The 15747-nt window shown below is 41.5% G+C and overlaps 1 protein-coding gene across 3 annotated transcripts in view; it reads right to left on the bottom strand.

Moving 5' to 3' along the window:
• The window catches only part of TXLNG (taxilin gamma), a 52775-nt gene extending 40359 nt beyond the window's left edge, over nucleotides 1–12416 (bottom strand). For 2 of the 3 annotated variants that reach the window (XM_027835441.1, XM_027835443.1), the window contains exon 1: nucleotides 12283–12416. In XM_027835441.1, the coding sequence (XP_027691242.1) occupies nucleotides 12283–12393 (111 nt within the window). In that variant the 5' untranslated portion in view covers nucleotides 12394–12416. The remainder of the gene's footprint in view (nucleotides 1–12282) is intronic. The other variant, XM_027835442.1, reaches the window with a different exon arrangement.
• Between the last annotated feature and the right edge of the window lie 3331 nt (nucleotides 12417–15747).

Below are 15747 nucleotides of genomic sequence, written 5' to 3'. Positions count from 1 at the left end.
GTACTGAGGAATAGAGGATTCAGAGGTCCTCAGAAGGGCAAAAAATAAGTTTCAAAGGACTGAGGCACTGATAGAGATGGAATGACAGGAGGGTATGGTCAGATGGAAAAATGGTAATTAAGAAGTGGAACAATTGTGTACAACGATAAGAGCCAACGTGTTCATCTCTAAGCGATTTGATGTTTCCTTTACTGGTTTGTGTTACAAGACAGTTTATTGGAAGTAGGGGCTCAAAAAACAGAAAATACCAAAAGATATCAGGATAACTTCTATACTGCTCCCAAACTCTACTCTGTTCCTTTACTAAAATTGCAGATAAGACGGAAGAAAGAAAGAAATACTAATTTGCACCTTCCCCTTAAGTCCCTAGCCTTCCCTCAAACCTCAAAGAGAAACAGAACTTAAAACAGGGCCCCAAACCACGGCTAAGTTGCTTGCATTCTCTAGTCTTCCAAAACTCAAATAACAAGTATACAGCAAACAAGAATGTACCTTCCATTTATTATAGGTGTGAATCTGTATTTTTAAACCCCAAAATTATTTTTAAATAAATATAGCCATAATAAAAGCTCAATAAAGCTAAGTGTTCTTGGTTTTTTTTTTTTTTTTTTTTTTTGCAAAGGCAAGAGACATACTGGAGTAAGAGATTAATAGTCTTTTGTCCCATCAAAGTGACCTCTGAAGTGCAAAGTTAAAAAACTGTTTGGAGATAGAAAAGCCCAAGAAATCCTAGCTTACAACCAGAAAGTCCTCTTAACAAAGCACCTTCAAAAAAACAAAAACAAAAAAAAAAAGCACCTTCACACACAAAGAATAACTACAAAATATGTAGACAGAGAAGTAGAAAGGTTGTGTCTAAAACCCTCTTAAAATGAAACTAAAGGAACATAGTTTTTGTTTTATCTGGTAAAGAGCACCCAGAGTAGCAGAAGAAAAGGTCTCATAAGAGACAATTGGGGGGGTACTTTAAAAAACCTAAAAAATTCAAATGTATAGCAGTACCTTAATAGATCCTAAGGCTGCAATTTTACTAATCAGTAACAGCACAATGAGCAGTATAACAAAATTGTTTCAGGAGAACAAAAATATAACGTTAAAGTTTAAGAGACTTCTCCATCAAGTAGAATAATTTAGTTATAATTTCTACTGCTTTCATTAAAATATGAGCATTTGAATATATTGAAAGACGTTTCTCTGAAAGTTAACTTACCTTGATCAATGTACAAAAAATGAAATCTCAGGGAAAAAAAAGTCCCTCCCCCCTCCAAAAAAATCCATTAACAGACTATGTGACTATGTACTATGACTATGTACTATGTACTATGTACAATTCAAAATAACAGCACATCCACAATTTCACCCGAATTCCTATTTCTTAAGCATTTACTGCCCAATTGATTTAAGATTAAAGAGAAAAGGAAAATTCTCACTTTTGAGGGGTAGGAACCTCTTTTTGACACTAATCTAACTTAATAAATCACCTCTAACCCTAAGAATTTGGCCCCAAAGCCAAATATTACAAGTAGATACTGAAAATGGAGTCTTACTTATAGGCACCTCTCTCTCACTAACATCCTATTTTTAAGCCATCTTCTCACAGAGGTGAACCCTGCCACTGAAAGACTGAAAGAGGACAAGCTCTGGCAGGTCCTACACCAAGTTAAATGGCCCACATCCATAGAGAACTGTGTCTCTTTCAAGAACATACTCAACTAAATCAAAGGTAGCCACTATCAGGCCACAGAATTGCTCTAAGCCAGGCCCCTGTGGAGGGCTGCCACCTTCCTAATAATCAGTTCCTAAATGAAACTTTTCCAATAAAGCCATGACCTTAAACTTAGGGATTCCTTCTTTATATAATTTAGATTATAAACAAGGCAGATAGAGGAAGTCACATGCTGAACTTATGGGAAGTACCCACAGAAATGAAATTATAGATTACTCAAGTATTTCCCATCACTCTACATGAACTTGAGAACTTGCTATTCTAAAGAATTCTATAAGAATCCTTTTATAAACCAAATCATTCCCAATTTATCTTGTGTATATCTGGATTCTAACATCTCAGACATGTCATTAGAAGATCAGGTATTAAAAACACAATGCAAATGACAATTTAAAAACATGGCTTGAGAAAGTACTCATGATATCAAAATCTGTTACTAAAGAAAATGTGTTTCTAGCTCAGATTACAATGGTGCAAGGTCTAGTGTTTAAAAAAAAAAAAAAAAGGTCATCTCATTAGCTCCCGTGAATTTAATTAGCATCTTTATGCTGATGATTCTCAAATCTCCATTTCCTGCCCCAATCTCTCATCTCCAAAAGCCTTTCAGACATTTAGAACTACATGTCCAGTTCAGACACATTAAACTCAGAATGTCCCAAACAGAACTCATTATCTTTCCTCCTAAACCTCCTCCCCTCCCACCTTCACTATTACTGTAGAGGACAACACTATCCTCCCGGTCCTTCAGGCTCACAATCTAGGATTCATTCTGGATTCCTTACTATCTCTCACCCCTTATATCCAAGCTATTGCCAAAGTCTGTGGATATCAACTTTGCAACATCTCTGGAATACACCCCCTTCTTTCCTGACATGGCCACCACGCTACAGCAGGCCAGGCCCTTATAAACTCAAGCCTCAATCAAAACAATAACCTGTTAGTGGAACTGCCTGCCTCAAGTCTCTCCTCACTCCAGTCCATTCTCCCTTCAGGCACTAAAGGGATTTTCCTAAAACGAAAGACCAAACATGTCATCCCACCTACCCCATAAACTCCAGTGAAAACTGTTGGTGGAGTTGTGAAATTCAACCTTTCTGGAGAACAATTTGGAACTATGCCCAAAGGGCTATAAAACTGTTTGATCCAGCAATACCACTACTAGGTCTATATCCTAAAGAGATTATAAAAATAGAAAAATGACCCACATGTACAAAAATACTTGTAGCAGCTATTTTTGTGGTGGTAAAGATTTGGAAATTGAGGGGATGCCCATCAATTGAGGAATGGCTGAACAAATTATAGTGTATGAATGTAATGGAACGCTATTGTTTTATAAGAAACGACAAGCAGGCGGATTTCAGAAAAACCTAGAAAGACTTGAATGAACTCATGCTGAGTGAAGTGAGCAGAACCAGGAGAATATTATACACAGTAACAGCAACACTGTTGTATGATTAACTTTGATAGACTTAGCTCTTCTCAGCATTACAACGATCTAAAATTCCTAAATACTCATGATGAAAAATGCTATCCATAGCCAAAGAAAGAACTATGGAATCTGAATGAAAATTGAAGCACACTATTTTCTGGGTCTTTTTTTTTCCTCCGTTTTTTTCTTTCTTGTGGTTTTCCCCTTTTGTTCCAATTCTTCTTTCACAACATTACTAATGTGGAAATGTGTAATATGATTGTACATGTATAACCTATATCTGACTGCTTGTCGTCTTGGGGAAGGAGACAAAAATCCGGAACTCAAAATCTTATAAAAGTGAATGTTAGACAAAATTAAAAAAAAAAAAAACCCTCCTGTGGCTTCCTTTTGCCTCCAGGAGTAAAATGCTATTTGGCATTCAGAACCCTTGATAATCTAGCCCCCTCCTACCTTTCCAGTCCTCTTACACCTCACTCCTCAACACATTCCCTTCTCAATTCATTGACACTGGCCTCCTAGCTGTTCCAGGAACAAGACACTCCACCTCTTGGTCCCAGACTTTTTCTCTATCCTCCATGCCTGAAATGCTCTCTCTCCTCCACTCCAAAAAGTGACCTCCCTCGCCTTTAAGTCCCAACTAAAATTCCAACTCCTACAGGAAGCCTTCCCCAAACCCTCTTAATTCCAATGCCTTCTCTTGGTTAATTGCTTCCTATTTATCTTGTATATATCTTGCTCTGTATATATAGTATTTGTTTGTATGCTGTTTTCTCCATTAATTTGTAAGCTTCTTGAGGGCAGGGAGTGTCTTTTGCCTCTTTTGTATCCCTAGCACTTAGCACAGTGCCTGGCTCCTAGTAGGCATTCAATAAATGGTTATTGAATTGAACTGAGTAGACCTTCAAGATACAAAGGCAAAAACAAAAACAGTCCCACTCCACTCTCAAAGAGCTACCTCCCTCCCCATCCCCACAACTGCATAAAATATAAGTAAATAGAAGTATTAATATAATGTAGTAAGGGTTGAGGGTCGGAGGGGAGAGGTCAGAAAATAGGAAGGGCCTCCAAGAGAAGCCTAGAAGTAAGCTAGCAGTTTCAAGTTTGGGGATTGAGCTAAATTACACTTTTGCTCTCATTACTCTGTCATGCTGAGATAGAGGCCTTGAAATCAAGAGAAAAAGGGAATGGAAAAGTTCCCCTCTGCCTCATCTCCACCCCTGTCCCCAATCAAAAAAAAAAATCAATATTTGAGCTTTGAAGAGACCTCAGTGTTGTCATGTAAGTCCAGGGGTTTGGGAGGTTTTGTTTGTTTATTTTTAACTTTTAAGTTTAATTTGCATTATTAATATTTTCTCTACTACCAACAAAATAAATCAAGTCCCAACTTGTAGTCTGTGCAGATTTTTGAGCTATTAATTTTTCATTCTTTTTTAAGTTTTACTTTTCTACATTCACTTCCATAAGACTTTAAGTTTGAAATTTTTTACTCATCCCTCCCCTCCCCCCACTCCAAGACATCGTATAAATTGATGTAGGCTCTACATATACATTCATATTAAACCTGTTTTCACATTAGTCATGTTGCAAGGAATTAGAACCAATGGGAAGAACCATGAGAAAGAATTAAAAAGAAAAAAAAGAGAGCACACAAATAATATGTTTCAATCTGCATTCAGACTCCATAGTTCTTTTTCTAGATGTGGATAGTACATCACGAGTCTTCCAGAGTTGTCTTGGATCCTTGCATTGCTAAAAAGAGATAAGTCTATCAAAATTAGTCATCACACAATGTGGCTATTACTGTGTACAATGTTCTCCTGGGTCTGTTCACTTCACTCAGCATCAGTTCACATAAGTCTTTTCCAAGACTTTCTTAAAAGTCCAGGGGTTTTTAACCTGGGGCAGATGAATTTCTAAAAGGGTCCAAGGATAGATTTCAGGAGTTCCATACCTGGAGAAAAAAAAAATTACATTTTTATTTCCACTAACCTCTAACTGAAATTTACCATTTCCTTCCATTATTCAAAATATCAGAGAAGTCAATTAGACTGCCATAGGGATCCAGTAACACAAAAAAGTTAAAAACTCCTGATCTAGTCCAACTCCTTCATTTTTACAGTTAAGAAACTGGTACTGAGAGATTGAGAGATTAAGTAATTTGCCCACTGTCAGACAGAAAAACAAGTGGCAGAACCAGCAATCAAATCCAGATCTCATGACTATAAACTCAGTATTCCTAACATCAGTTCTTCTCAACCCTTCCAGACTGATGATAAAAAAGGGTGGAAATGGCAACAAAGTATATTTGTATAACGAAGACCACCAAAAGATGGCCAGATCATTTTAGACTAACTTCTTCCTACCCTCCACCCCAAGAAAGTATCATAAACACCTGTACCAAAACAGATGATCAGAAAAAATATGAATTTCAGAAAAAAATGTACTCAAAAATCTAAACATCAGAATATAACAATTTCAAAGAACCTCAGAAATAACTAGTAAAAACCCCATTTGAACAGCAGTTTCCCTACAAAAATAATTGGTCCAGCCTCTGGTGAGGAACTCACTACTTCTCAGAGGCATTTTTAAAAACATAGCTGTGAGGCACATGTTCATAATATTGGGCAAAAATATATCTCTTAAAATTCCCTAGTGTTTGAAAGAGAACTGATAGCACCCCTAAGTCTTAAGATGCCTTAGAGTGAGACCCTATGCTTATCAAATTCCAATTGTCTCCTCTCAGTCCTGGTGATTCAGAGTCCCTGGAAATCTATGCAAAAATCCCCTTCCTGTACTTCCCATCACTCCCCTTGCTCATCTCATCTCCATTTACCTTAGCCCCTACCTCTCCTGAATCCCAATTCTGTGCCCCCAGAACCTTGACAAATTCTCCCTCCTCTTATACTTCTTTCACTCATTGTAATCCTGGCTACACCTTTCTCCTACTGAAACACTACATGCCAGGCTAACACACCTTTTCACATGCACTTCTTCCCCCAACACATACTGGAAAAGGAGAAAGAATATACATAATCCTTACTCCTCACAGCCATTTCCAGACTCCACCCTGCTGCTGTCACACAACCTTCCTTACTATGTCTATATCATCCCATCCAGCCTTGAAATTCATCATCTACAGACCCCACTGATCATTCCCTCTTTTCTCAAGGTATTCAATACTTGCTTCAGTCTTCCTCTAAAGCTTGAAATCTTCCCCCCACGGCCTCATCAACTTCTATGACCCCTAACTTCATTGCATCTCAGCCATACCCTTGATCACAAGGTTGCTCAAAACCATTCTATCTTCATGATCAAGAATTCTGAAATTCCCCTGATCAGTTTATTTCATCTCTCCCTCACACTCAAACCTATTTTTGGTCTTTACTGAGGCCTCCACTTCTACTCTACCCCTCCCTGACTTCACCCAAATTCTCCTTTAACCCTTTAATTAGCTAGTTCAATTATTTACTGTACTCTGCCCTCAAATCCCTTGCTTCTGGAAGTGTCCCAGCAATGGGCTATCTTTACCAAACCCCAACCCTGATTCATTCCTCCACTGTCCACCTTCTCTCAATCTATTCACTTGCTGCTGCAGTCTTTTTATTCTTCCATGACTGACTCAAACTCTCTATAATGGCTGTTCCAAACTTTTCTCAAAAAGACGACCTTGCTTCTACTTTTACTGAAAAAGATATCCTCATGAGTTCCTTCTTCTCTATTTTATACCTCAAAAGCCCTCTACATCATCCTCCATTTACCCACAAATAAAGTGGTGGCCCTTCTTGCCAAGGCCAACTCTTACACATTGAAGCCATTCTGACTCCTGCAAGATAGTGTTTGTCACCTGAGTCTCTCTCACTTAAAATTTTCTCTTTACATACAGGCTCTTTCAATGCTTCGTACAAAGATGGCCAGATCTCCCCAATCCTTAAAAATACTTTCACTTGACCTCAGCCCATTTACTTCTCAACTACTTTCATTTTGATTTTTTCTCACATCACCACTTGAATGAACTTTTTTCTGAAAAGTTACCAATGCTCTCTAAGTTGCTAAGTCCCACAGCCTTTTTTTCCTGTCCTTAAGTCTTTTCTTTACCTTTATTACACCATGACCCTGACCATCCCTTCCCCTCCCATGATGCTTATCAGTAAAACCTATTAACCATTCATATCCTTTAAGGCTCTGTCCTGGACACCTAGACTCTCTTGTTAAACTCTGTATCACATCACTATTTGCTGGATATCATCATCTGGCTGTCCTGCAGGATTTCAAATTCAGCGTACTTCAAAAAATTATCTTCCTTCACAAATTTATCTTTCCTCAAACATTTCCCTTTTATGTCAAAACTATCACCATTCTTTGATTATCATCCTGAGTTCTTCCTTCTTCCTCAAATTTCCCCCATTCCCATTAGATTATTCTACTTACACAATTATCTCTCACATTTGTCCCTTTTTGTCCACTAAGACTGCCATGAACCTATTTCAGACCTTCATCACTTTACCTGCACTATTCCATAAGCCTCCTAATTAATCTCCTTTCTTATCTCCCCTCATTTCAATACATTATCCACATAGATGCCAAAATTATTTTCCTAAAGCAAGTATGACCATGTCACTCCCTGCTCAAGAATCTTCAGGGGATCTATAGTGCCTCTAAGGTAAAGTTCAAACTCCTTGGCTTCATATTTAAAGTCCTTCACCAAATGGCTCGTCTACCTTTTCAGACTTATTTCACACTATTCCCCTTCACATACTGTATTTTATATATCCTGTAAACATACCTGCCATTTGTGAAACTTGGCATTCCAAATCATGTCTTTGCACATGTTGTCCCCCATGCCTAAAACATACTTCCTTCCTCATCTTTATTTCAAAGCTCAATTTAGCTACTACCTAAATGGTCATTTCTGATCCTCCTACCTACCTATTAATGTTAGCTTTCACCTCAAACTATATTGAATGTCATTATCTATTTACATGTTATATTCCCATATTAAAACATAACTGAAGATAGAAGCCTTTAAAAAACAAAAACAACACTATGCTTTGTACCTGGCAAAGAGTAGATATGCTTAGTGAAATGAATTCTACCCATTCCTCCTAGCTCTGCCCCCTGGGGCTACTGGAGTCTAATTCCTTCTTCCATATTTAATTAAAAGAAAATACCTTCATACAAACACTTAAACAGCTGTACTATCTCTCTTAAGTTTTCTGTCTCCAGCTTTCTGATCTTTTTTTTAAAAAAAGTTATCTGCATATAATAACCTTTAAAAACTTAATTTTCACAGTAAACCTCACTAGCCAAGAAAACCTACTGTACAACCCAACATTTTTGCCAATAATTGTCCAATAACCTAATGCTGTATAGACACTAAACCTCTCAAACTGTAGTTAACAATCATGCCCATATTCCAAAAAGCAAAACTCCTCCAAAGTGTTCCTAAGTGTATTCAATGAATTATTAAACCACTAAATTTCTTTTAATGTGCCAATAGCTGATAAAGTCTGCCTCATAAAGTCAGGTCAATTCAAAGGTCCAAGAGGCAGTCTAACACTCACAATTAAGAATGAACTTGATATCCTGGAAAGCTCTAGATACTCCCCTTCTGGCCAATTCCTTGAAAGCAAACAGCTTTTTTCGTTCTAAAAGATAACATGGCCATTTATCTCCGAGATAGTTGTTTTGCATGTTATTTGCATGTTATGAAAGGGGAAGATCATCTATTAAGAGTTAGCCCCCAAGTTAAGAAGACCTCAAACTCTCAGTGTTCCAGTGCAACTAAGACCAAGTTGAAGAAAAGGTGCTGAATATACACTTGTAGACTAAGTTCCTTTATGACAGGTTCCTTTACAATTCCTTTACACCAATGAAATCACAGGACTAAAACATAGTGAAAACTAGCAGCTCTGGCTGTGTCCAACTCTCCAAATAGGTACATAAAGGCACATTTTTTTAAATATTCAAGTTTTTCTTTTTTTCATAACCATCAAGAGTTAAATATTGTCCTTATTTCTCCATGAAGAAAATTAGGGTACAAAGATTGTCAAGTTGCACCTCCACCTTCTTTTTTGGAGACCACAGACCTACATTAACAAGAACACACACAAAATAAAGGTCCATTAAGGAAATAACTTAGTTATTTAAAAACTAAAAACATTTACCTGAATAAATATAAAAAAAAAACCATATTTACCCTTACTTCAAAATAATTTCGTTATTATGCCCAAAGGACTATAAAACTGTGCATACCCTTTGACCCAGCAATACCATTTCTAGGTTTATATCCCAAAGAGATCATAAAAAAGGGAAAAGGACCCACATGTACAACCATATTTATAGCAACTCTTTTTGTGGCGGACAAGAACTGGAAACTGCGGAGATGCCTAACAATTGAGGAATGGCTGAACAAGTTATGGTATATGAATGTAATGGAATACTATTGTTCCATGAGCAATGATGAGCAGGCAGATTTCAGAAAAACCTGGACTTACATGAACTGATGCTGAGTAAAGTGAGCAGAACCAGGAGAACACTGTACAAGAGTAACACTGTTCAGATGAACAACTTTGATAGACTTAGATCTTCTCAGCAAAGCAAGGATCTAAGACATCTCCAAAAGTCTCTTGATGGAAAATGCTATCCACATCCGGATAAAGAGTCTGAATGCAGATCAAAGCATCTCTCTTTCCTTTCTTTCTCATGGTGTTTCCTTTTGGTTCTGATTCTTCTTTCACAATATGATTAATGTGGAAGTATGTTTAATATGATTGTACATGTATAGCCTATATCATATTGCATGACATCTTAGGAAAGGGGAGAAAATTTAGAACTCAAAATCTTTTAAAAGTGAATGCTGAAAACTAAAAATAAGTAAGAGCACTATGCCCAAAAGAAAGAACAAAAGAGCAAAGTGCTTATAAACAAAAAATAACATCATTATCATGGGGGGGGGGGGAGATAAAGAAGGGGAGTGAGAAAAACCAGGCATAGAAATCAAAAGAAAGGCAGATGGAAAGGCAAAGTTCTAAAGTGTTAACTGGCTTGTTTTTCCAGTTCACTGTCCACTGCAATAATAATCAGTTGCTTAACCATTGTTCCTATTAATAAATTGACACAGTGCTTAAAGTTTTGCAAAGCTTTTACACACATCTCACTTGATCTTCAGAACAACCCTAGGAGATAGGTAATAGTTAGGATGACTCCCATTTTAAAATGGGGCAATCTCTGAGGCATGGATTCCTGCTTTTTAAAAAGCAGTGGGGGTGTGTGGGGGCCTGCACCACATATCCCACCTGCCAGAGACTTAAGACTTCCCGACCCTCCCCACCACATTATCAATTAAATACCTGCTTATGTCAGAAGTGGCATTTGAAGTCAGGTGGTCTTATCAGGCAGCCTTCAACTACGTTCATAACAGCTCAAATGCTCATTATGTAAACTTGAATGAGGGTTCATATTAAAAGAACAAAAAATAAAATTGGTTCCAGTATCCTGTTTGCTCCTCCCTCCTTCCCTTAAAATCAAGTTGGCTACAAGTTTCATCTTTCCCCAACCTCTCAACTGCTCCTCCCCCACCATGTGTCCATGAAAGTGAGGAAACAGTTCTATCACCAGAGTACATGCAGTCCTTAGGAGTTTTGGTTCTTTTTACAGTTCATTTAAGAAAAACTTTTGAAAGATAAAGAAAAAGGCATCTGAGAAATAAGATTAGGGGAAACACAGGACTTAAAGGAGGAAAACCCCCAAATCTCATGTCTTAAAACTTTGCCTAGTAGATGGAAACATTTTCAGAGGTCTACATATGAGATTAAAAAAAAGTTCCACAGCAATTTTATATAGGAATGATGAGCATTATTTAAAAGTACAAGTAAAACTGAACAGCCCTGAGAAATCAATGTCGCCCCAGACAATCAATACAGTCTTGAAATAATTAAACCGAAAACATTTTAATCAGTAAAGAGATACAGACAATCCGTATCCGCATTTCTTGACTTTCTTCGAAGTTTCCTTTCTCACCTCTGAAAGGAATGTGTTACCTATGTCTTAGGCAATTCCACAACAAACAAGTGGCCCGCATAAAAGTGGCCTGCCCTTAGTTCCGCAGTATGAAAAAGTATTTGGGGTAACTTATAGACTGCCTTCAAGTAAATCGTAAAACCGGTTTGTTGGTTAGCTGGGGGAAGGAGGGGAGCTGGGATGAATTCAGTCCCCCTCTTCACCAGGGCAGCAGGTACTTAAGTTTCCTAAGTGATCATCTTCTTTTTGAAAGGATGGGAGAAAAAAGAATTCAGATGAAGTCAGGTACTCTTCTTTACTTTAAACTCCACCCGCAACCCGGCAGCCAGTCGGAGAACTGAAAGGAGCAGCCAGGACCGGCCCCAGCACGTGGAGGGGACCGGCGCGGAGCTCGCTCGGCGCCAACCGCAACAGCACCCCCGCACCCTCCCGGGGCCGGGCCTGTCCGCAGCGCCCCCGCCACCGACCCCCCGCATCCCGCGCGCAGCCGCGGCCTCCCCAGCCCAAGAGGGGCGAGAACGCGCAGCCCCGACGACTCCCCTCGCGCTAATCTTACTGCGCAACAGCCTCCGGCGCGCCGCGGCGCGGGGCACACCCCGCAAAAGCGCACTTCGAACCGCGAAGGGGGACGGGGCGGGGCGGGGCGGAACGAAGTCGAGAGACCGTTAGCCGGCTCGGTCCTCCGACGGTGCTGGCCGTAGAGGGAGCGCATGGGGGGCGGGGGGAGGGACGGACGGCACCACGTGTCCCACCTGCCCGCGCTGGAGACTTCCCGACCCCCTCCCCGAGCCTGGCTCGTGCACCCCATTCTCGTCCCCCTCCTGCGCGCGCCCCCTTTTGCGCGTTCCCCTCTCCCAGACGCGCGCCCCGAAAACACCAACCGCCCGGGGTCGTCGACGTCGTCGTCGTCCTCCTGCTAGCCAGCGCTCCCCTCCCCTTCCCGGGAGTCCCTCAACCACAGTCCTCCTGTTCTTCCCTCCCTCCTCCCCATCCCTAAGAAGGGAACCGGACTGGCAGGTCCTCGAGGCTAGAGCGGACCGGGAAAGACGAGGAGGCCCGGGCAAGGCAGCCGAATGCCCTCCCGCGCGGCGGGGACAAGGGTTACCTCGGGGCTCACCTTCTGCCGCGGGCTGCGCCTCCGGCCGCCCCGTCCCGGCTCGGTAACCTCTTCGCCGCCGCCTCTTCCCCGCGCTACCCCTTCTACTCGCGTCGCCATGAGGTGACGGCAGCAGCCAAACAAGCGGTCGGAAAGGGGGGCCACGGGAACCACGCAGCGCCGTGTGCCCTGCCCCCGCCTCCCGGGCAGCCAATCGTGGGGCCCCTAGCCTCCCCACGTGACCGGAGGAGGTTCCCTCCCGGGGGCGGGAGCGGAGTGGAGTTGGGACGGGTGGGTAAGGTTGGGGGGAGGAAGGGGAGGCAAAGCTGTGAATCGGCCCGGTGGAACCCCTGTTTGGAACCGGAAGAATCAAAGGGCAGACCGAGGCCGCGGGAGTCTGCGCTCAATGGCTACGCTGGAGAGTTGGGGAGACCACAAATCCCGGCGTGCAGTGCGGGGAGCCGCCCCCAGTCAAGAGGAGGGCAGTCCAGCCTCGAGGGCTCGCTGTTGGGCTGTTGCGCGGCATGCTGGGAATTCTAGTGGTTGCACTGCACCTGATGTATTCCCAATTCTTGGGGGGAAGTTGCCCTCTTCCCTGGTGGGGAGATTAGGGAAGGGGTCAGGTGGCAGCAGTGACTGCATTCTTGCAGCTGGGAAAGGAAACCCAATTCCTTTTCTTTGCTAGAGGATTTTGCCTTTGGCTCGGGAAAAAGATTTTGAGAAGTTGCTGCAGAGCAGGTTAAAAAAAAAAAAGCTATTATGTTTACAAAGTGCTTTGCATACCTTATCTCTTCTGGTTACGAAGTATTGTCCCGGGTTGGCGTGGTACTGAGATGCTAGAATTCAGATTATCCCTCCCCCATTCCCTCAGTCTGGCCTTTGTGATCCTGCCTCCCACTGGGTGTTTAAAGGTCAGCAGGTTTTCTTAGGTGAAGGCTGTTACCTCAAGGCCGCACCCGTAGTTCCACCCTGGTGGTTTGCATAATCTGCCGACCTCACGGGGTGGTTATGAAGTTATGGTGAGATAATGCTGATGGAAATGCTTTTGAGAAGGTATCAGACAACCTGTTTGCATTGTTTAATTGCACCTTGTTCTCTTTGGAGGGGCAGCTGTGCCCAGGCTTTGGACTGAGAGAGCTGGACTCAAAACCAGGAAGACCTGAGAAGGGCGCAGGAACCCTGGAAGTGACTGAACCATCACCACTCACCCACAAACTGCTTCCAGCTCAGCCTTCACGGCAGTCAAACTAGCCTAGCTGAAGCAGCAAGTCACCCTGAGGGAGATATAGGAGGCAGCTTGTGCCAGAAAAGTCAAACTGCAAACACCACCATCTTGATCACCATCTGTCTAAAGATCCTAAAATCCTTGAGATCAGCAGTGCTTCCAACCCAGTGCCTTTAGTTATTATCCTGGGAAACAACTCCCTGTGAACTTGCAGCCTGGCAACTGGTCCTACTAGGCTGCAGGCAAAGCTACTGAAGACAGAGAAAAGAAAATTATTGCCCCCTAAAGTCCTAGGCACTGTCAAATGGTTCCAAATGGCACCAAAACTTGTATTTATGTGACCTTAGACAAGGTGGATCAATGGTTCGGCATCAGAAATTATATGATTTCATCAGCGGAAATGACATTCAAAAGGATGCATTACCATCAGCTTTGTTGATGCCGCCTAAGAGCCATAGAACCTTTCCATTCGACATGCCACCAAACCTTCCATATGCTTTGGCTCTGGCATTAGAGTGTTAGCTCCTTGAAAGCAGGGACTGACTTTCTTCTCTACTTGTGTCCAAAATACTTAACGAAGTAATTTGCACTTATTAGGTACTTAGTAAGTGCTTTATTTAATAATGTCTCATCTCTGCCCTGTAGCTTTGTGATTTTTGTTAGGCAACTGGCCTAAAGTCTCTATTCAAGTCTAGGACTATAAGTTTCAGAGAAGGGGGCTGATCTGGACTGATAGATGCAGCTGTCCACATGTACAGTGAATAGAGAGCTGGACCTGGAGCCAGGAGGGCCTGAGTTCAAACTCAACCTCATATACTAGCTATGTGACCCTAAGCAAATCACTTAGCCTCCCTCAGCCTCAGTTTCCTCATCTGTAAAATATCACCTGGCTCCCGTGGTGGTTGTGAATAAAATGAAATATTTATAAAGTCTTTTGCAAACTTTAAAGCATTCTGTGTTGTTATTATTAATAATAGAGGGAGTTTCCTCATCTGGGCATTCCCTCTACCAATGAAATCACAGAACCAACCCTTTTCCTTTAGTTATCATTACTACTTAAATTCCATCAGAAATAATTTTCTTAAGAAAGTGCCATAGGTTACTGGTGTATTCCATGAATTATTTTCTTTGACTTAGCAAAGAGTTTCATATTTGTTTGTTTTTTGTTATTTTTATTTGTTGTTTCCCCAACCACTACCATTAGACTTTCACTGATAAATCTAGAGACCTTACCTTTAGAGCTCCAATGAATGAATTTTTAAAACAAAATTATTAAGGACTGCTTTTGTGACGGGATACTGTGAAAAATACTAGGATACAAAAAGAAGAAAAAAATCTGAAGCTTACATTTTTATGCAAGTATGGTGGCAAGGTGGGGTTGTTTTGGTCCCCAAAATCAAGAGATGGTGAGTGGCAATGGTCAATTGATTAACATCCCTTTCAAGCCTTAGTGTTGATTTGATTACCATGATAAGAGGTGGGGGTGGGGATACCACTGAAGGCTGCCTAGCAAGAAGATGAACACAGTGAATTCTGAGTCTGAGAGTTTTAAAATATGGTCAACTCTAACCAGTCAGGAATGTAAGACCCCAAGATCCTGAGATAGTGGCTGAAATTCCTTCCTTTGCCTTTCTCTGTGGAATTCCCAGTAGGGCCTGGGAGAACAACCAGCACTAGTATCCTTTCTAACCTTGTTAGATATTTTACCATGCAATAGGGCATGGTAAGGAAGCATCCAGGAAGTGCCCTGGAGGCCTGGGCCGAAACCAGATAAGGTGGAGGTTCATCCACCTGATTTAGGTAAGTTCAAGTGGGGTAGAGTAGGGCCACGATGATGAGATGGCCAAAGTGCCTTGGAGGCCTAGCCTTGGGGAAGATAAAGTGAGATCTCACCTACATCTTTAGAGGTATGTTTTCCTCGGGCACCTGACCAGGCTTTTTGCCTATATTTGGCCAAATTTTTGTTTTAATGAGTTCCTATATGCTTCACGTGGATCAATAGCCTAGCTGTCATTGTCCTGCTGTGGGATCAACTTAAAGACATTTTTAAAGGAGGATTTATTCAAGGCTGCAAAATCATGGCTGCAGTTGCAGCCCTCTGAGACTGGCCATTATAACAGGCACTGAGCCCAGTAAAATATAGGTAGTATATAGTTCTGCCTGGTTGACACCTGCTTTGTTGGCCAACAGTCATTAATGCAAACCCTTGAAGGATTCAGATAAGAAAGGGAAGGCCAGGTTTCAGTAGT

The sequence above is a fragment of the Vombatus ursinus genome, unplaced genomic scaffold (genome assembly GCF_900497805.2).
Source record: "Vombatus ursinus unplaced genomic scaffold, bare-nosed wombat genome assembly UNPS02014814.1, whole genome shotgun sequence".
Taxonomy (NCBI): domain Eukaryota; kingdom Metazoa; phylum Chordata; class Mammalia; order Diprotodontia; family Vombatidae; genus Vombatus; species Vombatus ursinus.
The sequence above is the reverse complement of the archived record's forward strand: the minus strand, read 5'-3'. Positions and strand labels throughout refer to the sequence as shown.